General features: G+C 44.1%; 1 protein-coding gene across 1 annotated transcript in view; it reads right to left on the reverse strand.

Moving 5' to 3' along the window:
* The window catches only part of LOC133449557 (receptor-type tyrosine-protein phosphatase gamma-like), a 448089-nt gene that overhangs the window by 84727 nt on the left and 338572 nt on the right, over positions 1-24790 (reverse strand). Inside the window, exons 6-7 of the mRNA XM_061728722.1 lie at positions 20002-20068; positions 7316-7473 (exon numbers count right to left, since the gene is read on the reverse strand). Of these exons, the coding sequence (XP_061584706.1) occupies positions 7316-7473; positions 20002-20068 (225 nt within the window). The remainder of the gene's footprint in view (positions 1-7315; positions 7474-20001; positions 20069-24790) is intronic.

Consider the following 24790-nt stretch of genomic DNA (forward strand, 5'->3'; position numbering starts at 1 on the left):
AAGAAAAACCCCAGTGGGAGCACGGCCATGAGGAACTGATATATACTGTTTCAGAAATGTGTACCGAGTCGCCAGTGAAACCTCACCATATAAATGAAACTGCAATTGCCTACTGAGAGAAATCTGTGCTTGTGATGTCTCCGTTCGTTTACAGGTCAGGTGTCTTACATGTTGTAGACAACAAAGATAGCTCAAACTAAGCTGACACTACTAATCCTTGTAAAGACCGCATCTTTGAGAGCGTCACATTGTAGATATTTGCAATACAGCAATATTGTTTCATCAAGAAGTATAAATGTTTATATTTAAAAGGTGTCAAGATCTCCTAGACAGACAAATATGTATTATTAGGTACAGAGAAATATTACCTCTAAAATATGCTAATATAACTAATATCCAGATGTTTCCATCAAATTACAAACGTAAGTTACGGATGTAACTATGGTTCTGTGAATTCCTGGATGACTGCCAGTGGCAGTAAACAGAGTGGATATGTCTCCTCGCGCTCCGCGCAGGTCGAGATTTAATAACAACAGTGTCACGTGAGTGACGTGTAGGCTACCTGTGCGTCTATAAATACCGCCCGGTAGACTACATCCGGCCTCCCAGAATCTTCTCGCAGGAAGTTCGGAGTGACCGGTGTGACTGGCAGTCATCCAGGAATTCACAGAACCATAGTTACATCCGTAACTTACGTTCTGTTTCATTCCTTCCAGACTGCCAGTGGCAGTAAACAGAGTGGATGACTCATACCAGCACTGTCACGAGGAACAACACCCACCTAGTGGTCAGCCGCAGAAGCCAGTGGCAGAACGGCCAAAGCCAGCGTGGACCCAGAGGCCACGTTAAGGCGATAGAACCTGGAGAAGGTGCACGGCACCGTCCAGGATGCCGCTGCACAGATCTCGGACAACGGTACCCCTCTCATTGCCGCCCAGGAAGTGGCCACACCCCTGGTGGAATGACAGACAACGCCTGAAGGGGCAGGTCTACCTGCCACGTCATAAGCCTGTTTGATTGCTTCAACAATCCAGTGGGAGAGACGTTGCTTCGACAGGGCACGGCCCTTGTGCGCCCCCCTGTAGCACACAAACAACTGCTCAGAGCGTCGAAAGCTCTGTGTTGCCTGAAGGTAGAGCCGCAACGCCCGGACTGGGCACAGCAAATTAGCCCGCTCCTCCAGCCGGGACTCAAACGGGGGAGGATGGTATGCTGCCAACTCTATGGCCTGATTGGCATGGTCAGGGGGTAACACCTTTGGCAGGAAAGCGACATTTGGCCACAGGGTCACTCCTGAGCTGTCTTCCTTCCACCGAAGGCACGTAGGACTGACTGAAAGGGCGTGGAGCTCGCTCACACGCTTGGCAGACGTAACAGCCAACAGAAAGGCGGTCTTCCATGACGTCGTCCTCAAGGACCCCCCTGCCATAGGCTCAAAGGGTGCCTCGCCCAAGGCCTGCAGGACCAGCGGCAGGTCCCATGCTGCTGCACGCTGCACTCTGGGGGGGCGCAGTCTCCTGGCACCCCGCAGAAACTGTGCCACCCAGTAATGCGCACCAACTGGTCTACCATCGATGTGGCCATGGTGGACAGAAATAGCCGCTACGTGCACCTTCAAGGTCGAGGCCGCCCGGCCTGCCTCAAACAGATACTGCAGGTACCGCAGTACAATTTGTAACGGACAGGAGATCGGGTCAAAACCCCCGTCCCTGCACCAGGAGGAGAAAGCGGCCCAGCAATGCGAATACACCCTTCTTGTGGAAGGAGCTCTAGCATTCTGCAAGGTCTCACATACCGAGGGCTCAAGGTGCGTCAAGAATGACCCTTCCCTCTCAACGGCCAGGCCCAGAGTTGAAGGAGGCTCGGAGAGGGATGCCATACCTCCCCGCCCAGCTGGGACAGGAGGTCCGACCGTACTGGGAGCTGCCAAGGCTCCCCGTCCAACAGGCTGAGGAGCGTGGAGAACCAAATCCTCGAGGGCCACTTGGGCGCCACCAGGAGGACACTGTGACCCGATAATCTCACCCTGTGAAGCGTGGGCATCACCAGGGGAATCGGAGGGAACGCATAAAGGAGGCCTCTCGGCCAAGTGTTGGCGAGAGCGTCCATCCCGAGCGGGGCACTGGTCTCTGCCAAGGAGAACCACAGTGGACAATGAGTCGTACACTCCGAGGCGAACAGATCCACACGGGCTTCCCCGTATCGATCCCAAATCATTCGCACCACCTGGGGGTGCAACCGCCAGTCCCCTGGGGGCAGCTGCCGGCGTGAGAGGGAATCCGCCACCACGTTGGCTCTGCCAGGGAGGTGCATTGCCCTCAAGGAGGCCAATTGAGGATGAGCCCACATCCACAACCTCCGGGCCTCGTTCAAGGAGTCCAGCGACCTGGTTCCCCCCTGGTGGTTGACATGAAACACTGTCGAAGTGTTGTCTGTCCGGACGAGGACATGCTTGCCCCTGAGAAAGGGCAAGAAGTGCCTCAGCGCCAAGTAGACAGTCCGGAGTTCTAGGACATTGATGTGCCGTCCCCGCCACAGAGGGCCCCAAACCCCCTGGACTGACCTCTTCTGCCATACCGCACCCCAACCCTGAGGTGAGGCATCTGTTGTCACCACCTCTCGCCTCGAAGGGACTGAGCCGAGAGGAACACCGTGCAATAGAAAGGTGCTGTCCCGCCACCGGTGGAGATGAATAAGGCACTGGTGTGTAACCTTGACCTTGACCCACCTGTGAAGGCGAGGGTCCATCTGGAGGCTGCAGGGGGCGCAGGTGCAGCAGCCCCAGAGGTGTCACAGCCGAGGCCGCCGACAACATCCCCAGCAGTCGGAGCCATGCATGGACGGGCAACCTCATCCCGAGGCGGAAGGACCGTAGCAGGTCCTGAATCCGCTCTGCCCGCTCTGCAGTAAGGCGTGCCTGCATCGATACGGAATCGAGGGACAGGCCGATAAAGGTGGTCTGCTGCGTAGGACGCAACAAGCTCTTCTCCCAATTTACCGACATGCCCAGAGCCTCGATATGTGTGAGGACCCTGGATGTCATCAGCTCCGCCTCCTGGAGCGAGGGGGCGCATATAAGCCAGTCGTCCAGATATGGGAGAATCTTTACTCCCGACAGGCATAGCGATGTCAAGCCCTCATGCATCTGGTGAAGATGCGAGGAGCCAGGGACAGGCCGAAAGGCAGGACGGTGAACTGGTAGGCGTGGCCTTGAAAGGCAAAACTGAGAAACCGTCTGTGGTCTGGGTGTATTGGGACGTGAAAGTAGGCGTCCTTGAGGTCTATGGAGGTGAACCACTCCCCTGGAGTGACAGATTGAAGGACGTCGCGTGTACGCAGCATCCGAAATGGGAGGACCTTCAGGTACTGGTTCAGACCCCGAAGGTCCAGCACAGGCCGAAGAGAAGTGTCCTTCTTCGGAATGAGGAAGTATGTTAAGTAAAACCCACTGCTCTGTGTATGTGGGTGAACTCTTGTGATGGCCTTTTTGTCCAAGAGTTTGGCTATCTCTTGTGACAAACACAGGGACCTCCCGGGGTCTCCGACTGAGGTTTCCCTGACCCCGGAGGGTGGTGGGGGCCGGCGGCGGAACTGCAACCTGTAGCCCTGGGACAGTGTTTTCAAAACCCATACATCCTGAGAATGGGCTGCCCAATAGGCCAGGTGCTGATGTGAAAACCTGCCCACCGCCGGCCCGAGGCCCTCATAGAGTGCCTCGAGGATTATTTGGGGGTTTGGGGGGACGCTGGTGTTGCCCCTGCACCCGCTGAGACCGGCGAGGTGGAGGGTGTGCGCCCCTGGGCTGACGCCCACCACCCCCAGCAACCCGGCTGTGCTGCCAGGGCTGCGGAGGGGGGCTCGGGGGATGTGAGCGGCGCAGGTCTTGTGCGCCCCGTCTCCTGGAGTGCTGAGCTGGGGGTCCCATGCTCGCACTCCGACGACCCCAGGCCTCTGATGCCTGACCCCGACTGCTTCCTGCGCTCCAACGCCTGTTCTGCCTCTGGCCCAAACAACTGGCCCGGCACTACCGGAAGCTTCCGTAGCGTCTGCCTGCAATCATCAGACATGGGTGCCTGCGCCAGCCACACCTGACGCCGCGTCACCACCAGGGTGGACATCAGGCGGCCAAGCTCTCTGGTCATCAGCCCGAAGGCTTGGAGCGCAGCGTCGTTCGTGTCACCCAACTCCCCGCCCTCAACTGAACCTGCACTGACATGAGCGGGCCCAGAGGGTGGGAGGTCGCTCCTAAAGAGGAGGCCTTCCACCTGACGCAGCCGGTCCTCTCTCACCGAGAGCGGCAAAATGCTGGAGTTGATGCAGGGGTCGGAGAGGGCCTCCCTCAGGTGCCCCACCCCCAGACACTGGGGGCACAATTCATGGCCATCCTCTACCAACAGTAGAGTGCCACACGATGTACAAGCCATCATCGCTTCCTCCAAAAAATAAAAGGGTCAAGTTAGGAAATCTGGGCGAGAACCGAGACTCGATCAGAACATCTAACAGACTCCTCACACCACTGTTCTTAATCCAAACAATTCAGTGTGGAGCCAGGCAATCCAAGCGAGAACTGTGGCCACCACAGAACGCGTCCGGAACCTCTGGACTAGCTTTTTTTTTTTTTTTTTTTTTTAATATATATATATTTTTTTAAATTTATATATTTTTTTTTTTTTTTTTTAAAGCTTAAGTAAAAAATACTTACCAAGCCAGGCTAGGAACCAACAGACGAGAGCAGTGGGCGGACCACTGAACGCGGCTGGGACATCTAGCATTCGGAGGAATCAGCTCAGCACAAACAATTCAAGACCGTTTGTGTGGCTGGGGAGCGAGCCAGCCCGACACACGGGCGCTCGGATCCTCCCGATGGAGAAAGGGAGAGGTAAGATGGCTTGACAGCCACAGCCTTAGAGGGCACAACGTGCGCTCCGACCAAGAGTCACAGGCAGGCTGTCAAACACCACCAACCAGAGTTGAGCTTACCTCCCCGAACCTGCAGAAAATATAGATCCGAAACACGGATCTACGGAGCGATTAACCAGCGATGTACGTCAGGTTAACAGCGAGAAGATTCAAGAGGCCGGATGTAGTCTACCGGGCGGTATTTATAGACGTACAGGTAGCCTACACGTCACTCACGTGACACTGTTGTTATTAAATCTCGACCTGCGCGGAGCGTGAGGAGACATATCCACTCTGTTTACTGCCACTGGCAGTCTGGAAGGAATGAAACAGAACTTCAGTGTAAAGCTAGCGACCTTTTACATTTACATAGAAAGCCTGAAACTTTGTTATAATTCTAAATATATAAAAACTATATCTTTACCTTGAACCCTCAAACATCAATTAAATTCTTATATTTTAACTATCGTATGCCGTTATTTATTTCGAATTTTGTACATATTCTTACTACATATGTTCTTAATGGATTAAATTTAATTTCAATAAGGTAAATTGTGCAGATACCGTCTCTGGAGAAACAAGGCTTCTTATGAAGGTAGTCGTGAGGAAACGCCGAGGGTCAGATCTGTCCTGAAAAACTGTCTCCCTGGAAAGCCTTTCTCAGAATGAAGTTCATTTAAACACCGACATGACATCGTAAAGAAACACGCTTGACATGAATTGTTTATATGGAGCAGACCGTCACCCTCATCACTGATCTTTAAAACCTCGGCCTCTACCTTTTCCAGAAATTTCAACAAATGCAAAAACATTGCAAAGAAAATATATATAAGCAAAAGTCTGACATCAGTGTGATAATCAAGCTTCATGAAATCCATCACCTTGAAAATGATAGCCCAAATGGAAGACTGTACAATGATGAGCATCATGCTGAAGGACAATTTGTCTGTAAAAATGTGATGCACGCTAATGGATAGCAGGGATATTTGTAAATTAAATTTATTTTCGATCAGCGTTATGGAAGACTGATCAAACAGAGCAGCCAGATTATGAAATGCTTGTTGGTTGGCCTGGTCCCAACCAGGCTCGCTGCACAGAATAAAACTACAGTATGTGGTAACTTGCACATCACTGCTTTCATGCAGCTACCTGGAGGCTAAATTCAGACAGAATCTGACAGATGTGACAGTCCCTCCCTTTTAGGAGTCAGGTGGCCGGGTAAGAATGGTCTGCTGAGGTCTACGCAGGGAGTCAGCAGAGGCGGTCCTGGCTACTTTTGAGCCCTGGGTGAACTGTCCACCCCCCGCCCCCCCGCGCAGCGAAGAAAAAAAAAAAACACATCACATCAATGCACAGCCCTTGTGTAAATTACACTAAACCTTCACACATTCAAATGTATAACTAATGAATGAAATAAAGTGAATAAATAAAAAAGACTGTAGCAGATTTTTTAACCTGGCTCTTTCACCCTTTCACAACAGGTGTAAAGTGGTAAAGTGCAATCTAGAACTTGACTTTTCTAGCCTTCTTTGCTGCAAAATCATCGATTACATCATCATATGAAATCTGTTGTGCAACTGTATGATTGATGCTGATGATGGCGAGTCCAGAGAGACGCTCCTGTGACATAGTGGACCTAGAGTATGTTTTAATAAGCTTCAGCTTGGAAAAACTCCTTTCTGCTTCCGCTACTGTCACTGGAAGGATCAGACCAATTCTGAGTGCAGTCTACAGATTGGGGTAGATTTCTGCGAGCTCTTTCTCATGGAGGAAAGTAAGCAGCTCAAGCAGAGTCATGGACTTTGATGGGAGGTCAAGGAAGTTCTACAACGTAGTGGATGCAGGTCAGTTTTTTTTTAATTTTATTTTATTTGTGTAAATTTTTCACACAACCCGATTCATTACATGTGGGTAGATATTATTATCTTTATGAATGAAATACATTATATTTGGAAGCAGTTGTGTGTGGCCTTGGAGTCATCCCTCGCCCCCCGCCTCTCTCTCGCCTGGAGGGGGGTGAAGTGATAACCAGACCTTTGTCTTCAGTTAACTTGGTTTTAATAAGCAACTCGACAGAGCATTAATACACGTATCACCTGCATGCTTGCTCTGTAGTTTTTGGGGTTGGTTAGTCGCGGTAGCTTAGCTCAGACTGTGATTGGATCTCGAGATTTGGGTCAATTGCTGTTCGTGTTTTGGTCGGCTCCGTGTCGGTTTCGTGTTTCGTTTGTGGTTTTTGTTGCAGATCTCCAGTGCTCGACGTGTGCCTCCATGTGTTCTTGCTTCCTGGTTTACCAGCGGGTGTCAGTGCCGAAACACTGAGCAGTTTTGTGCCCACAATAAAGCTGCATTCAAGTTTGTGTCAAAACTTCCCCCAAATGTGACCATGGCTTATTCATCGTCTTTTTTTTCTCACCTGTTTGTAGGAGATGTAGATTGGTCTGCTGAAGATGATCCACTCTACCACCTTACTGCAGGGCGGAGTGGTCAAAGAACCAGTGTAACGATAGTAACTTCCCAGTGAGGACGGCAACAAGTCCTTCAGCACAAATGGCTCCAGGAAGGTCTCTTTTTCTGTAAGATAGAAGTTAGGACAAAGTTTCATGACCTCAATAACAAAACCCATACAATACACATATTTCCCTTTAAACTGTAGTCAAAAGCATGTCTAAAGTAGATCTAACACCTCTGTCGTCAGAACTCCAACTTCATCATCAATCAGTTCCCAATGACGGCCAGATACAAAGGAACAACATCAATGAAATAATCCAGTCTCTGTGATCATACAGTTATTTACATCTATCCATCCATCCATCCATCCATCCATCCATCCATCCATCCATCCATCCATCCATCCATCCATCCATCCATCCATCCATCCATCCATCCATCCATCCACCCATCCATTTTCTTTCGCTTATTCGTTACCAGAGATGCCCAAAATCGTGGATACAAGCTGCCAAAATGAGTTTCCTCTGCAGGGTGGTTGGATCATACGAGAGGGACTCAAAATAGAGTTACTGCTCACAACTCAGGCGGTCAGGGCATCTCCATAGGATGTCGCCTGAACAACTCTTTGGAGTGTTTCCCGGCATGTCCAACTGGGAGTCCCAGAGACAGACCTGGGACATCCTGGATCTCATGGTTTTGGTGTGTGAGTAGATCACCAGCACCGATGAAACTGGGAATCCTGAATTCCACCAGATGTTATTAGAAATACAACATCTTGTGCAGAATGGACAGTTTGACTTAAATAAAAAAATATAAAACGAAAACTCTGATCTGAACGTCTGTTTAGATGTAACAAAGTCACAAAGTCGGTTTTCTACTCTTGTGTTTCTTGAGTTGTTCTGAGTTCTCTTCTTATTTGCTTTCCTTCTTGTTTCATTAAGAAAGGCAGTTTTTTTTTCATGAGTTTTTTGTAATAACGTGGCCAGTGGCCAGTGGCCAGATGGTCGCATTTCAAGTATCCCTAGATTTGGACAAAACCCAATAATGAAAAAAAAAAACTAAAAACCTTTAGCTAATGAAAACGGCCCTAATTTGAAAACATCACAATTCACAAAAACCTTTTTATACTTTCACAAGGTGGTTTTCAGGTGATTCCATAATCCAGTTTATGGCAAAAATAGTAATGGAAAACGCTTTTCCACATCTCTGGCAGCGCTGGATCGGTTGATCTCAAGTCATCAAAATCTAGTTTACAGCTGTTTTGGGCCTCATTAATACGAAGTATTCGTGGTATAAGAATACTTAAAGGAGCTTGAGGCTCCTTTTAAGAAATGAGACTCTCTAGCGCCACCCTTCACCACGACGGCCGTTGGTGGTACTGCAGCCAACAGTGAAGCCGGCACGGGAGAACGGGGAGAACGCACATGCAGCGTCATGTGACGTCACATCCGCAGCCCAGCGCGGGAAATTCGGGACCGAATTGCAGCACATTTTGCAGCACACAGCCTGTTCAAGGCAATGGAGAGATACACTAGAGGGCTCATTCGTTTTGGTTTGGAACGCTTCATCTGACATTATTACTAGAAAACTTAAAACGTATACGAATTTTTTTCATAAATCCTGCCTCAATCTCCTTTAATCATTATACATTACATAGGGGCTTTACCTCTTAACAATCATTTCAATAATCATCCACTGCATTCATCATCTGAGTAATTTCTCAACAGCGGTAGCAGGTATTGCAGTAGTTTTGTTTTTGTCCATCTCCTTCAGCATTGAGGTTTTCTTTTTTATTGTTTTGAAGAGACGTCTCACAGTACGACACGGGGAAGGTTACTAGAATTGTTGAGAGAAAGTTTCAATTTTCTATTGTGAAAAAATTGAATGGACACTATACTTATATTGTCTTGTCTCTCCCCTTTTTCCTGAGTCTGTTACCCACTCTGTTGTGTTGCTGGGCTCCTTTGCAGTTTAGTACTTTCTCCCCTGTAGTGGGTGTTTAGCTTCTTTTATGGATTTCTTGTGGCGCAGCGCTTTTTGTTTTAAAACACCTGCCTCTGTCGTCTTCTGCAACCTGGGTCCTCTACACCTCAGATATAATAGGAAAACTCACGTATAATTGACACAATTTAACAAGATGGTGTTTGAATGACCAGAAATCTTTACGGTCTTGAATTTCATTTACAGTATAATCAATGCTCAGACATCACAGCTCCAGGCCCAAATGCTCACAGTTGTGGTTCATGTGGTTGTTTTCAAACTGGAAAGAAAGGAATTTTGATTTTCCGCCTTTGAGCAAGGCATTAAAATGCAACATTAAGCCCAACAACCTTATTATTGGTGTGGGATCATAGAGATAAAAACATGTGGCTTACAAGGACGCTCTAGTTGTGTGAATGGGAAACATATTGCACCATCTTCTCTACAACCTAAATAAAGTTTAATCTTTATATAAGTGTGAATGATTTTATGTTAGGCTCCAAATGAAATGAAATAATAATATTCTGCTGGTATACATTTGCTACTAGGGGACAGTGAACCATGGTCAAAACTAAATGTAAAGATAAATAACAGTGGTATTAGGTTATTGATTATTTCAAAGTCATCATTGACCATCGTCGGCCATCGACGGACTCTCTGGGTAGTGGAGTTTAAAGCCAGTGGTGCAAAAAAATGAATCTAACCAGCATATCAGCTCACCATCCCAGCATACAGGCTCTTAAAACACTGTCTGGAATCACGTTTCAGGCTGAATCGCTTTGCTATAACAGTAGTTTGATCTGAAATCTAAATATTACCTCTTACAGTCTTTTTAAGGTAACAACTTGTCTCACCTTGAAAAATGTGAAACTTTTTATATTTTAGACTGTATGTCATCTTCTTATATAATGCAGGTAGTGAATAAATTTTTCAACATCTTGTATTAATACATTTTCATCTTTAACGCGTCATTACTCATCTGCCTCAGAGAGTGGGAGGGGTGAGGAGGAAGCAGAAAGAAAGCAGAGTGTTCCAGGATGAAGGATGAATCGTCACCTGCTTTGAGAATAAACTATTCAGAGGGAGAAGAAAGTGTGAGAGAAATTTGTGCTTCATCCACTGGTCCAATGAAAACGTAAAGAGGGAGGATGTCAACTGGGGATATAAATGGTGAAGGAGCATGTTTGAACGGGACCCAAGATACAGACAGGTGGGTCACATGACAGCAGAGGTGGACAGAGTACTCGACACCAGTACTTGAGTAAGAGTACAAATACTACTGGTCAAAATTTACTCCGTTACAAGTAAAAGTAGCTCAGTCAAAATATTACTCGAGTAAGAGTAGAAAAGTACTTGCTTTTAAAGGTACTTAAGTATCCAAAAGTAAATGCTTTTAAATTTAGTTTAAGTAAAAGTAAGAGTAAGAGTAAATTTCTTATTTTCCACATCAGTAAATTACTATATTTTTTCTAAATTAATTTAAGGATCTTTTAACTCTTGTTTCTGAGAATTAACTCTTTGAAACCAGCTGCATTGATGTGCTGCTTTTAGAACCACAATGTTATATAAAACCTGCAGAAACACCAAAAACAAATCAAATGAATGGGATCATAAGAGGACAGCAGATGATGCAGAGTTTATTAACAATCATGAACTGAAACCAAATGAACCTGCACCATCCAACTAAGTCTGGATCCCCCTCAAAGACCACTGCTTTACAAAAAAACTACATCTCTGCTTTCAATAACTCAATGTTGAAGTCACTCAACTTTACAGGAAGGACATGTACCAGTACAATATAGCAATATAGAGCATAACAAACTGTCTCCCCATGTCTGTCTTGTCTGTCTCTGTGCCTGTCTCCTCCTTTGACAAAAACAGCTTGTGTCCAATAGGATTTTAGGGAAGAATAAAAAAGAGCAGACCTGAAAGTAACGAGTACTTTGCAGCCTTCCTAGAAATTTACTCGAGTAAAAGTAAAAATATTTGTCTTGGAAATGTATTCAAGTAAGAGTAATAAGTACCAAAGAAATGTAATACTCAAGTAAAGTACAAATCCTCTGGATATGTACTTAAGTACAGTACTCAAGTAAATTTACTCCGTAACTGTCCACCACTGCATGACAGGAAGGGCTGCCAGAGGGCTGTCCTTTTGTGGGCCAGAACTGCAGGCCTCGCCATCTTCCATTTCCATCTTGCATTCGTCTCTCACCTCCTCCTGCTTTTCAACCTCCTGTTGAAAAGCCCCTTCTGCTATCTCCCAAATGCTGAGTACTAAAAGAAGCTTTTTGTTCTCTGTCAAATGTATACAACAGAGCAAGGTGGAGGGTGGGAATGTTGGAGGCAAATCTGGACTGTTGATGTCTGTGTGTTGGAGGTTTGGTTGTGGAGGTGCACTTGAGGGTGGTAGGTGATAGGACAAGGCTCTAAAATGTTTGCATCTGGGAAAGCACTGAACTTGGCAAATGTGGCATCAAACAGAAAACAGCCAAACACAAAACACAGGACTGTCTCAGAAAATTAGAATATTGTGATAAAGTCCTTTATTTTCTGTAATGCAAAAATGTCATACATTCTGGATTCATTACAAATCAACTGAAAAATTGCAAGCCTTTTATTATTTTAATATTGCTGATCATGGCTTACAGCTTAAGAAAACTCAAATATCCTATCTCAAAACATTAGAATATTTTGGAAATCTTAATCTTAAACTGTAAGCCATAATCAGCAATATTAAAAAAATAAAAGGCTTGCAATATTTCAGTTGATTTGTAATTAATCCAGAATGTATGACATTTTTGTTTTCTGAGACAGTCCTGTAGGTTGAAAGGAGTAATTGGTGAAGGTGGAGCAGCATGTCTTCTGAGTCCATTTTCCCTCCTTCCTTCCAACGCCGGGAGAGGTCACCTTGTTAGAACCATTGAGTTGCATGTGGCTATCAAATGGTGAGGATTTTAATTTCTGCAGAGGAGAGAAGCCTTTACAAAGCTCCTCACGGGAATGTACACAGTTGGTGTTTGACCGATGCTTGCTGCATGTGAACAACTGTGACATGGTCTTGCTTTCTTGGTCTATAGTGATCTAAAGTTTGCCAAGGGGGAACAATCTCTTATATCTGTAGGTCGAACAAGAATGTGCTGCAAAATGAATTTCTGAATGGAAATGCATTTGCATTATAAATAAAGTACGTAAACATTTTGCTCTCTGTATCAATTTGCGACCAACTTTAATCTGATCTTCATCTAAGTCACAATAAAAGGCAAAAAAAAAGTGCTTAAGGTAATAACACATGTTTTGTGTATTTAACACAGTTCTGGAGGACCGAAAGCAAGCACTTCCAGTTTCTCTGGATCAATCCGGCATCATGTTCAGGGGGGAGTTTTGGCCATTCCTCTTCCCAGAATTGCCTCAGCTCAGCCACATTTGCACGGCGTCTAGTGTTAACAGCTCTCATGAGGTTTCTCCACAGCACCTCTGTGAGGTTGAGGTCTGGGCTCTAAAACTGTTCTGTGGTGGATTTATTCCACGTTTAGGGTCATGTCCTTGCCATGCTGCATCAGCCAATGTTTACTAGGCCGTGAAGAAAGCCCAAACCAGGATGCTCCCTCCACCATATCATCGTAGGGATATGAAAAACCCAACAAATAAATGAAGACGACGCCGAAACCCAGTTCACCCATAACATGAGATACGATATAAAAGGTACAACCAATTTTTTTATTTTTAAGAAGAATCTACCTATAGGGAATTTTGTAAAAGTTGTTGGTTTCCAGTCCAGTGAAGTGAAGAGGCGAGGAAATTGCAACACTATCATAATCTTGATGACACTAATCAATAATCACTGACTGAAAACTGTATTGGGGCAAAGTGGGGCTCTGTCTGAGACTGAGTCAAAGACATTTAAATCTTGGCATTTTTAGACTGAAAAGAATTCCATTTAGTTTTTTGAGTGAATATTCAGGCATAACATTGACTTTTTGTCCATAAAAAGCTTCTCTGTTGCTTGGTTAAAAAAAAAAAAAAAAAAAAGTTAATATGTGAGACCCACAAATTGTTAAAGCACATGTAAAAATAGAAAATAAATAGCTACATAAGGTGTGTCGATGTTGTAAATAATTTAGATTACAGTATTGTTGTTGTATTGTTGATTGTAAGAATGGTGGTATATTTTCCTGGTGACTGTTGGGCATTGGTAGTGTTCACCCCGGATCTCTTCTCATTAGCCTGTGAGGGAGAAACTTTACTATGTTATTGCTGGAGATGATTAAGATTTGTATTCTCTCATTTTATCTTCAACCCCAGTGAATTTTCTGATTCTATTTAAATTAGCTTTTTCATTGCAGTGGTCATGATCGGCAATAATAATGAGAACCATCTCTCAGTAGTTGTGTGTAATAGTTTGTTTAGACTGAAATGTGTTGTTTGCAATTATCAGCCCTGTTTTATGTTAAAGCATATGTTGGTGTTGTGTGTGTGTGTGTGTGTGTGTGTGTGTGTGTGTGTGTGTGTGTGTGTGTGTGTGTGTGTGTGTGTGTGGGAGTATATGAGAGTGTGTGCATATGTGTACACAAGCACACCCCACACCCTCAGATTATTTATTATCTTATTAATTTTAACAAGCTCCGCTCTTACTTTTAAATATGGTTGTTTTAATTCCAATAAAGTAATCTAATTTAAGATAATATGCAAAAATAACTCAAAATGAATTTAAAAACGAAAGCATGAGCTTTGTTTACTTTTCCCATTATCCCTCTACCACATGTTCAGTGGTTTAATTTCCCTCCAAAGTCTCTGTAAACTGTCCTAATCTTTGTGCCACCAGAACTGTTCATGAACACACTGAGTAAGTCAGACTCAGCCTTTATATTCGGCTGCTTTCGCAGGATGTGCACGTGGAAAGCCACATGCTGGTGAGCTTATTAGTTGGTATTTAATCCACTGAAGCTCCTTATAAAAGGCAACATGGCATGAAGTACAAAAACAGCGTGGTCAAGGTTGTGGTGCTTGTCAACCTGACGAGCCAACAAACGAGAGGAGAAAGTGCTGGTGGGGCCAGAACAAAATAGCCAAACGCTGCCCCTGTCAGAGAGGTTGGAGCACGACCTTGATTGAACTTGGGTGGCCTGACGTCCGCGTCAGACATCATGACCTGCTGTGTTGTAATCGAGAGACTTTAAGTTACAGTAATCCCTGGTTTTTCGCGGGGGTTACGTTTCAGAAAAGAACCCATGATAAGGGAAATACGCGAAGTAGCCCCCTTTTTTTTTTTACAATTATTATACAAGGCTTCAAATTGCGTAGATCAGCACCGCCCCACCGCGACCCGATTAATTGGATTTGAACGGGAGAAAATGAAAAATGATTATGAACGAAGATACAATAAGTACAGTAGGACAAATTGTGACTGGGTTCTATTTCCCTGCTCTTCTGATGCTGCTGCATCCTGACTCACTCTGTAGCGTCTTTTTCTTCTAAAGCCTGTGGTGCAGGTGTGTTTCTTCAAGAGTAGAACATAGTTATGGGTAGCTTTTGTCGGTCTTTTTCTTCTGGGCAGAAAGATTCTTATAAACCGACATGCCACCATGGATTATATCTGAGACTGTAATTAGACCCTCCAGAAAAACGCGGGCAAAAATCCTTGATTCTGCGGGCTAAAATCATTGATTATGCGATTAAATGTGCAGGTTTTTTATGTGCTTTTATGCGGTGAAATTGCGGAATATGCGGGAAGTCGTGGAATATGCGGAAAGTTGCAAAATATGCAAAATATGCAGGAAGTTGCGGATTCGGCGCTGAGCTCTTCCCTCTTCGCTCGCCGCTACTCATCATCATCATCATCATCATCGTTTATTAGTCAGACTCGAGGTCCATGATAAAAACATACAACACTCAATACATAAGAACACAGATTAAAAGAATGCTGATTGTACTGAGGGAATCCTTGTTAGTTTCATGTCCTCCGCTTAGTAATATGCTTAATTCAGCGGGCTGTCTGATCTGAGGTCGTCCCCGCCTGGTCTCTCCCCTCCAGCCCGCGGCTCGGTGCTCGGGTGATTGCCGGGCGCACCGACGCGGTGAGGGGACGAGCCAGAGCTCCATCACCCCACGCGTCCGCCGCCAAGATCCCCAAGTGGATGGGAGCGTGCGCAGCGTGCGCAGTGGTACGCGGTCAGTGCGGAGACCTGAGTCCACCGGCAGCCGTGCCCCCCGCGCAAGCTGGGGGCTCGACGGAGACGGCACTCCCTTTTTCCTCTCACCCCCACGGGTGAGAGCTGCTGTTTGGGGGGTGGCGGCTTCTGCGAGGGGTGCGGAGGTCCCCGGGCGGGTCCCGCACGTCGCAACCGGGCGTCCCGACATGTCACTCACAACACTTCCCCCTTTTCCAAACTTTATGCGAAAATGTTCGGCTATTGTGAAATCAAGCGAGCTCCGCATAATCCCCGCATAATCGCATATTTAGCGCGGACATATGCAATTATCGCGGGAAATATGCGCCCTTTTAGGAATAAATCTATCCCCGCATAATCTGCGCCATTTGGCTGATTATGCAATGAATTATGCGATCGCGTAATCGCGTTTTTCTGGAAGGCCTATGTAATGAACGATTAATCAAAGGGTCCCGTTCTTGAGCTGCTGCTGAAGCTCATTGGCCGTTCTCAGCTTGTTGCTAAGCGACCAACGTTAGTGATACAGGAAGTGAAGAAGCGGGGAGACTGTTTAGCCAATCAGAATGCAGAACATGATGCACAATGTAAATCTGTGAAGCAGCGAGACGTGAAAGGTGAACCGCGTTCTAGTGAGGGATTACTGTATTGTGGTGTTTACACTCCATGACTAATGACTGATAAACTGGAAGATGTGATGACTTGGTCACCCAACCACACAGACATACCAACCCTCTGGTAAACCTTAGGAAATGATGAGTGTATTTACGCTCACTCATCAGGTATACTAGGTGTGCCTAACAGTTTCCTTTTCAGAGCTCAAAATTCAAAGAGGGTATTTATTGAAAAAGATAACTGCAGAATGATTAGCAGTGCTTTGTGCACCCATTTCAATGTCAATAGTACGACTGCTTCATGAGAAAGAAAAGCACATCTTAAGGTTTGCATTTGACAAGGACAGAGTAAAAATATAGGACAAAAGTAGACGCAGGACAGGATGAGTTCAAGGAGAGCAATCCATCTATCTAAGATATTACTGGAATGATGTAGGAAGCCTTTATCACACTCTATCCTCTGCTAATCAACTTTTATTTGAATTGATCTGAGGAAATCTCAATATCTGAGAATAATATCCTAGCAGAAAAAGTGTATCTCTTGAACAAACTGATCTGGACGATCTATTCTTTCAAAGGAACGAGAAACGATTACTTTGCCAACATGAGTCGCTCTCATTGCTTCCATTCGTCGCAGGGTCAAGAGAGTTTCTTTCATTTAGCTACTCTTGGTCACTGTAAACAATCATGCTTCAGGTCGGCTATCCCAACCAATCACATCTCAGCTTGCAGCACAGCTTTGATTCCTTATCATCTCCCGTGATGAGAACAGTGTGAAATGAATGATTTCTTCATTCCCCGAATGACTTGTCCTACTGGCTGGTGGAGACAGACACAAAAACAAATGGGAATTTAAGGCCTTGTATTTTTGTGATGAAGAGAGACGTATTAAATGCGGACGCATGGCGTGAACTTAATGCAGACCATAAACCTCAAGACTCCTGACGGCAGCGCTGTGGAATCAACTGTAAGCGAGCGAGCAGCTTGAATGTGACTGAGCGAGCTGATGTGTCATTAGTAAACGTACCGACTCAAAGACCAGAATGACTGCTGGACTCAGACGGTGAGAGCCATCGATTAGTGACTGAGTGAGTGAATTTGTGGCAGCAATTCATGATTAGGTCCAATGGTTTCAGACATGCAGCTTTTCACAAATTAAAACAATTTTAAACAAAGTTTTTCATCGACTGACATCTATACCTGATGATTTTTTGATGGAGTTTTTTTATCATAAATATATGATAGAAAGCAACGTCGTCTTCAGTGAAAACATAAATATATAGTGTAAAATGAACAACATAAAACTTCTTTGACTCCACAATGGAGTTATTGATTTATTTATTGATTTAATAGTTTGAAGTAGAAAATGAGAGTAATTAATCCTGCGTAATGTTGCGGTTCAGGAACGTCCAGGTGGGAAACTACACCTGGACTTTATCTCCGTGAACAACTTGGTGAACGAATCCCAACTGATCTTTTGGGTGGAACAACATGAACTTCGACTTCGACTCGGATTTTATTTACCAAGATCCAATCATTTTGTGGTTGTTCACATTAGCATTTTTAAATGCGTCTTGAATCAAACTTTGTTGTCAAGAGGCTTCTGCTTCAAAGTGATCCACACGTGCAGGAGGACGAAGTGATGTCAAACGCAGTACATCATGTGATCGGAAGTAAACAAGGATGGCTGGAATGACTACGTTTACATGCAGTCAAAATTCTGGTTATTGCTAATATTCCGGTTACTGAAACATTCGGAATATTCCGTTTCCATGCGTGAGCAAACAGGGTTATCCCTGTATACATGGTGATTAATCATTCGGGACATCCCGATCAAACCAGCGACGCGCGGAGAACGTGATGACGCAATTAGCGTCATTTCTGCTTCTTCTTCCTGTATCCAAATTCAAAACAAATGCTGCTTCGCACAACTTTTGGCTCACCTTCTTTTAAATCTCGCTATCCCCGTACTTTCTACCGTCTACAAATACCAAAATGTTCATATCCTTCATTACATTTATGAAGTGATTAGTCTCCTCCTGGTCTTGGTTTCTCCGTGTTTATAAGAACTTCCTGGACTCAAAAGACCAGGATTCCTTGTGAACAGAGCACGCGCAGAAAACAAATTCCTGTTCCGTTTGATGGGGATATTCCGTTAGGCGTTTACATGACCCAATATTAGGGTTTTAAAAGGAGTAACCCAGGGGTCATATTCAGGTTTTTAAAAACCAGAATATGAGCAAATTCGGGTTATTCAAAGGGGTTATTGGTGTTTACATGGCCGTGCAAATTCGGGTTATTGCCAATATTCGGGTTTTAAAAGGGTTATTGATGCATGGAAACGCAGTCATTGTCTGTCCAGAGTGGTGTGTGGGTGAGAGATCAGAGCCGGGACTGGTGGGACGTGACCTGACCAGTTTCACTGTAGCAGATTTCATTTAAAAAAAACAATCCCCTCATCGTGGAAATGTGACAATAATTGCATAAAAGGGACATCAAAGATGGATGAGATGCGACCTGACTGTTCAGAAAACATCAGATACGTATATGATTTAGGGCCACATGTGAACGTGACCAGGGTCTGATGTGAAAAAAATTGGATTTCCTGTCAATCAGATGTGGGGGAAAAAATCCGATCTGGGTGGCTTTTGCCTGCAGCGTGAACGTAGTCTTTTCAAAGACTTGATTTACCCATCGGTACTGTGTTTCTTCCTCTTTTTCATAGTTCCTGCTACCACTTATTTTTCTTTGATGCTTTTGAAGTCGGGTAGAAAGATTGTTATTGCCATGAAAAAAAATAATACTGTGGTTCAACATTTACCATCTCCACCTCGCATAAGATAGGCTTTATTGCTTTGCCTTTGCTACATATAGGAAGTAAACAACAAAGGAAGCTCAGCACAGCAAAAAAGGAACCCACACCGCAACCTAGCTTTTGTTGGTGTGATTACAGATTCAACACACGACAACAGAGAAGCATGAATGCAAACAACAATGCTGGTCCTACACGGAGGTGAAAGTTGCCAAGTAGAAACATAAATCAGGCCAGAAATGAATATGCATTCTTTATTTGTCACATGTTTCTAACCACTCAGGCAAACCAGAATGATTAAAATCACCAAGTATATAAATGAAACTATTTGATTACTTGAATAACACAAAAAGAGTTTCTGCATTTCTGTCTTAACTGAAGCAAACTGCTTCAATACTCTGGATAACAGATATTTCCATTAACCACTGACAGGTGGTTTGTCTGGTTGGTCAGCGTGACCCCACCGAGCCTTTTTCTTTCCTTCAAATCTTTGCCAGTTTCCTTGAGAAGTCCAAAATAGTAAGAACTGGCTCCTGGTGAGACGTCGGAATCTAAACCAAGACTGGATTGTCCTCGTTGAAAGGGAGTATCAGATGGAGAGTGAAGGAGGTGAATCTGCTAAATCCAGCTGGACTGAACTGTTGCTCTCCCAGCACATGCAGGTTTACGGTTTGAATCCCAGCAAAGGCCCTTTTAATGTGGCGTTTCCATGCACTTTCAGCACTTGTTTGTTTTCTTCAGCTTCCTCCAACAGTTCCTAAAAATGTGCGTCGACTAAATGAGCGCTTGGACCCCGAAACATTCAAAATATAACTTTTTATGGCTGTACTTAAGGTGTAATTTCTTTAATTCGTTATTTGATGTGAATTTAAAAGAAACAACTGCCTAGTTTGTTAATAGATATATTCAAATGAAATTGAACACTTGTATTGGGACAATACTCAGTATTGGCCAATACTAAAAGTGAATACTGAAAAAAAAAAAGAAAAAAGGTACTGGGACATCTGAATTATTAAAGCAGATTTAAACCTCAAATCAGAATTCCTGGATGTTTTCTAGCTGTCATGAAACTGCAACTCACCATGATGGACAACACCTTTCAGGCCATGGATGATGGGGGCGGCGGCAGGATTGTCCTTCTCTCTAACCTGAGGGAGACAAACAGAAACTGTGTTGATGACAATATGATTTTAGTTCTCCTCCAGACATTTACACAATAATCAAAATGATTCATTCCATATCGACATCTGGGAACGTTTTGTGATACATCACACGGGATTTCATTTCAAAACAATACATTTCTGTCAATTAATCCCAGGAGAGGAGAGAGGGACCTGGACAAGGGCAGCGTCATTTGCAGGAACAAACCACACGGTGTCAAAGACGTCCTCCATCTGAATTCCAAGAATGTTTTACGTCGTGGTAAAGCATGTTTTTAATTGTCAACATTTAATTGCAGCATTGTTGTCGTGAAGGATGGAATTCAGTAGAAATTAAATATGAGAAAAACAGTAATAACGAAAGTACAAAATTGTCTTTCAATCATCACTTATGCCCACTTAAAAAATGTTCAAATTAGAGAGACAAGCTACGCTGGAGAGTATTTTGATATGGCTGTTTTGTCTCTTAAGTGGTTTCCATAAATGCTATGTGATGAAAAGTCCCAGAGAAATATTCCTATTTACAAAAAGCTGTTGCTGTTTTGAATCTTTCTTACGCTACATGATTACATTAATTACATAAACTCTGATGCTTCATCCCTTTTTCAAAATGATTTTTTTAGAGGGGTTTTCTTTGCCGTATCACCTTCATGATCTGGATCGGGGGGAAACACAACCCAGTTTCACAACGAAGAGAACAAATCTCAGAGAACGATGAACTCCCACCCACAGGTAAAAGACGGAGTAGCAGCGCTGGACAATCTTATTTAACTTTCAGTTTCACAGCACCACAAAGCAACTGTTGTCCACCAGAGAGAAAAGACTGACTGCTGTCAAGTGGCAGCAACAAGCTCCTATAGACGTCTCTTTGCAAATCAATAACGGAGAGCAGTTGCATAACCACTTTTGAACCTTTAGCCCGACTCCAAGATGGAGTGCAGAAGAGCGTGGGTTTCTGTACCATGCCACTTACAGAAACCAAAACAAACAGGGAAGTGAAATGACTTTATTGTAGTGCATGGGCTAAATAAATATGGATCAAGGTTGCATAACATGCCATCTTTAAAGTTCATGACAACACGTGAGCCCATTTCTCTGGCAAGTAAAATCAAACAGAAAGCTGGGTTGAAATGAGTTAATGCTTGAAGCAACATGATATAGAAGAAAGTCCTCCACGACAATGAGACTCATAACGTTGCACAAAGTATGATTACGTCAAACTCATTTTGTCAAAGGTACAAGCTGTTGAATCATGAAGTGTACCACGTGTCTTGGTTAAGTTTTTGTGTAATAAATAATGACACAATATCATATAGTATTGTTGTTCATCTCATATACTCATTCTGAGACGTGGACGTGATTATCCTTAATTTACTGATTGATTTCCTGTCCTAATACTAAAAACCTTGGAACTGAAAGAGTGTGTTTTCTTTTCCCATATAATAAGTATATTGATGAGAGATATTCGGATTTCCTGGACAGCTCCACCTGGAAGGATTTCCAGTCATTGAAAGTTAGAGGAGCAGTCCCCATTAATGGAGAGGACAGCTTGGGTCGCCGTGTTTCCGGGTTGGATCGAGCTGTATTCATCTCATCGGCCTATCTTGTATAAGTGAAAGCATGCAAATAAGGAAAAGAGGAAATGGTAAATATTTAAATAAGCTTAAAATGGGGGAGGGAAGAGGGGGTGGTGCAGAATAATATCAAGTGATCTCTAATGTGCAAAATGATGAGGTGAAGTAAGGACGCACTGACCTGGCAAATTAGACTAACACCACAGACTGTGAAAACAGATGCAGAACCACCGAGAAGGAAGGCCCTCACTCAAGATCTTACACTTTTATTACTCGCATACACGTACACGACATACAGTCTAATCACTTTATTAGGTACACCTGTCCAACTGTTCGTTAACGCAGATTTCTAATCAGCCAATCACGTGGTAGCCACTCACTGCATTTAGGCATGTAGACATGGTCAAAACGACTTGCTGTAGTTCAAACCAGCATCAAAACGGGGAAGAAAGGTGATTTAAGTGACTTTGAACGTGGCATGGCTGTTGGTGCCGGACAGGCTGGTCTGAGTATTTCAGAAACTGCTGATCTGCTGGGATTTTCACGCACAACCATCTCTAGGGTTTACAGACAATGGTCTGAAAAAGAGAAAATATCCAGTGATCAGTACTGTGGGCGCAAATGCCTTGTTGATGGCAGAGGTCAGAGGAGATATATATATATATATATATATATATATATATATATATATATATATATATATATATATATCAGAGGAGAATGACCAGACTAGTTGGAGCTGATAGAAAGGCAACAGTAACTGAAACAACCACTCGTTACAACCGAGGTATGCAGAAGAGAATCTCTGAACACACAACACGTGAACCCTGAGGTGGATGGGCCACAGCAGCAGAAGACCACATCAGATGCCACTCTGGTCAGCTAAGAACAGGAAACTGAGGCTACAATTTGCACAGGCTCACCAAAACTGGACAACAGAAGAAGGAAAAACGTTGCCTGGTATGATGAGTCTCGATTTCTGCCGCAACATTCGGAGGGTTGGGTCAGAATTTGGTGTCAGCAACATGAAAGCATGGATCTATCCTGCGTTGTATCAACGGGTCAGGCTGGTGGTGGGGGTGTCATGGTGGGGGGGATATTTTCCTGGCACACTTTGGATCCAATAGCACCAACTGAGCATCGTGCCGACGCCACAGCCTCCCTGAGTATTGTGGCTGACCATGTCCATCCCTTTATGACCACAGCGTACGATCTTCTGATGCTACTTCCAGCACGATAACGGGCCATGTCATGAAAAGGCCATCTCAGACGGGCTTCTTGAACATGACAATGACTTCACTACCAAACGGCCTCCACAGTCACCAGATCTCAATCCAGTAGAGCACCTTTGGAATGTGATGGAACAGGAGATTCACATCATGGATGTGCAGCTGACAAATCTATAGCAACTGCGTGATGCTATCATGTCAATACCTTGTTGCAATACATGATATATACACACCCACACCCACACCCACACACACACACACACCGACACCCACACACACACACACACACACACACACACACACCGACACCCACACACACACACACACACACACACACACACACACACACACACACACACACACACACACACACACACACACACACACACACACATACATACATACATATATACATATATACATATATATATATATATATATATATATATATATATATATACACACACATAAAGGAAGAGTGAATGAAACAATCACATGTTACAAGCAGGTGGAAATATGCTTTCTGTTTTAAGTCTGGCTGATGGTGAAGAAGAGCCAAAGTTCAAGTTTCATCCCTGGAGAATAAAGTTAACATGTCCTGAACATGTCCATGTGATAGGTCGATATGAAAATAAATGGGTTTGCTCACCTCATATAGATAACGCAAAACAGAGTAAAGTAAAATAGCTGCAAGGTGCGATCACAGGGTCAGTGCATTCCAGAAAAGGTTCACAGCATTTTTATTTAGTATTTTATTTCACTAGTGAAGAAAGGGCCTCAGTTTTTACAGCCTTTTTTTTAAGAAATGATGTCTGTCGGAAAAAGTTAGAGAATAGAAATGTGGTCATGAAGCCATCTGATTTGACAATCACATGGAATCACAGAGGAAGCAGTTTTTTCCTACTACCTTTGACTTTAACAATGTTGGCAAAACCAACATAGTGTCCTCTATCAGCTTCACATTTCATCAATTCTTTCCAACCACCCAAATGAAGACCATAAAGTTTAATGAACGTTGGACATCTACATCTGGACGTGTAAATTTGATCGGTGGGGTGCCACCTCTGGTACCGCCTACAAGCGAAGCTTTTCACTTTGACCTCAGCTGGTGCATGAGGCATAGAAATGTTTTAGTACCCCCTGTAGATTACATTTCATGAAATATTGTGTGCCTACAGAAAATATGAAACTCATTGTTAGTACAGTTTCAATAACTTTGCATTATAACATTATAACCTACAAGCCAAGAAGTACATTTGAGTCTCAGCCACAAGTTTCAAAATTGTAACGACAGAAATCGACAGGAAGGAGTGTTTGATGTTCTAAACTTGATGTTCTCCACGCGTCACCCAAAACATCAATCGTTTTCTCAAAGCGACACCTAAAGGCCTCAAAGGTAGTGATAATTGTCCAATATCTTTAGCTGATCCTGGATCTGTGTACCAGCGTCAGTGTCTGTCTGATGAATAGTTTTTGCCAGTTAGACACTTTCAGGGCAGAAGGAAGGAGAAGACAGGGACAGTGAGGAGGAGGAGGGGAAAAATGAAAGGAGGACAGAGAGAATTAGCGTTTCATTATTAATGTTTGTCTCAGAAAGCCCACAGGCTTGTCCCATGAGAGTTTTTGCCATGGGGCCTCACATCAAAATATTGCTCTCTTTCTTCCATCCCCTTCTCCATCTTCATATTCCACATCTCTTGCTCTCTCTCCCCTGATTTCTCCCCCAGTTATATCTCCCTCTTTCTCCTCAGGGAAAGGCTGCTCCAGTGACAAATCAGGAAAAAAAGACACTTGGTAAAGTATGACATGTCCTCATATCTCTCTCCTCTCCCACAGCATCTTTTGCCGCCTGTCCCTTCCCCTCACTGTCATCCACCCAAGTTGCAGTCAGTCTTTTGACTTCCTTC

The sequence above is a fragment of the Cololabis saira genome, chromosome 8 (genome assembly GCF_033807715.1).
Source record: "Cololabis saira isolate AMF1-May2022 chromosome 8, fColSai1.1, whole genome shotgun sequence".
In the NCBI taxonomy this organism is placed as follows: domain Eukaryota; kingdom Metazoa; phylum Chordata; class Actinopteri; order Beloniformes; family Belonidae; genus Cololabis; species Cololabis saira.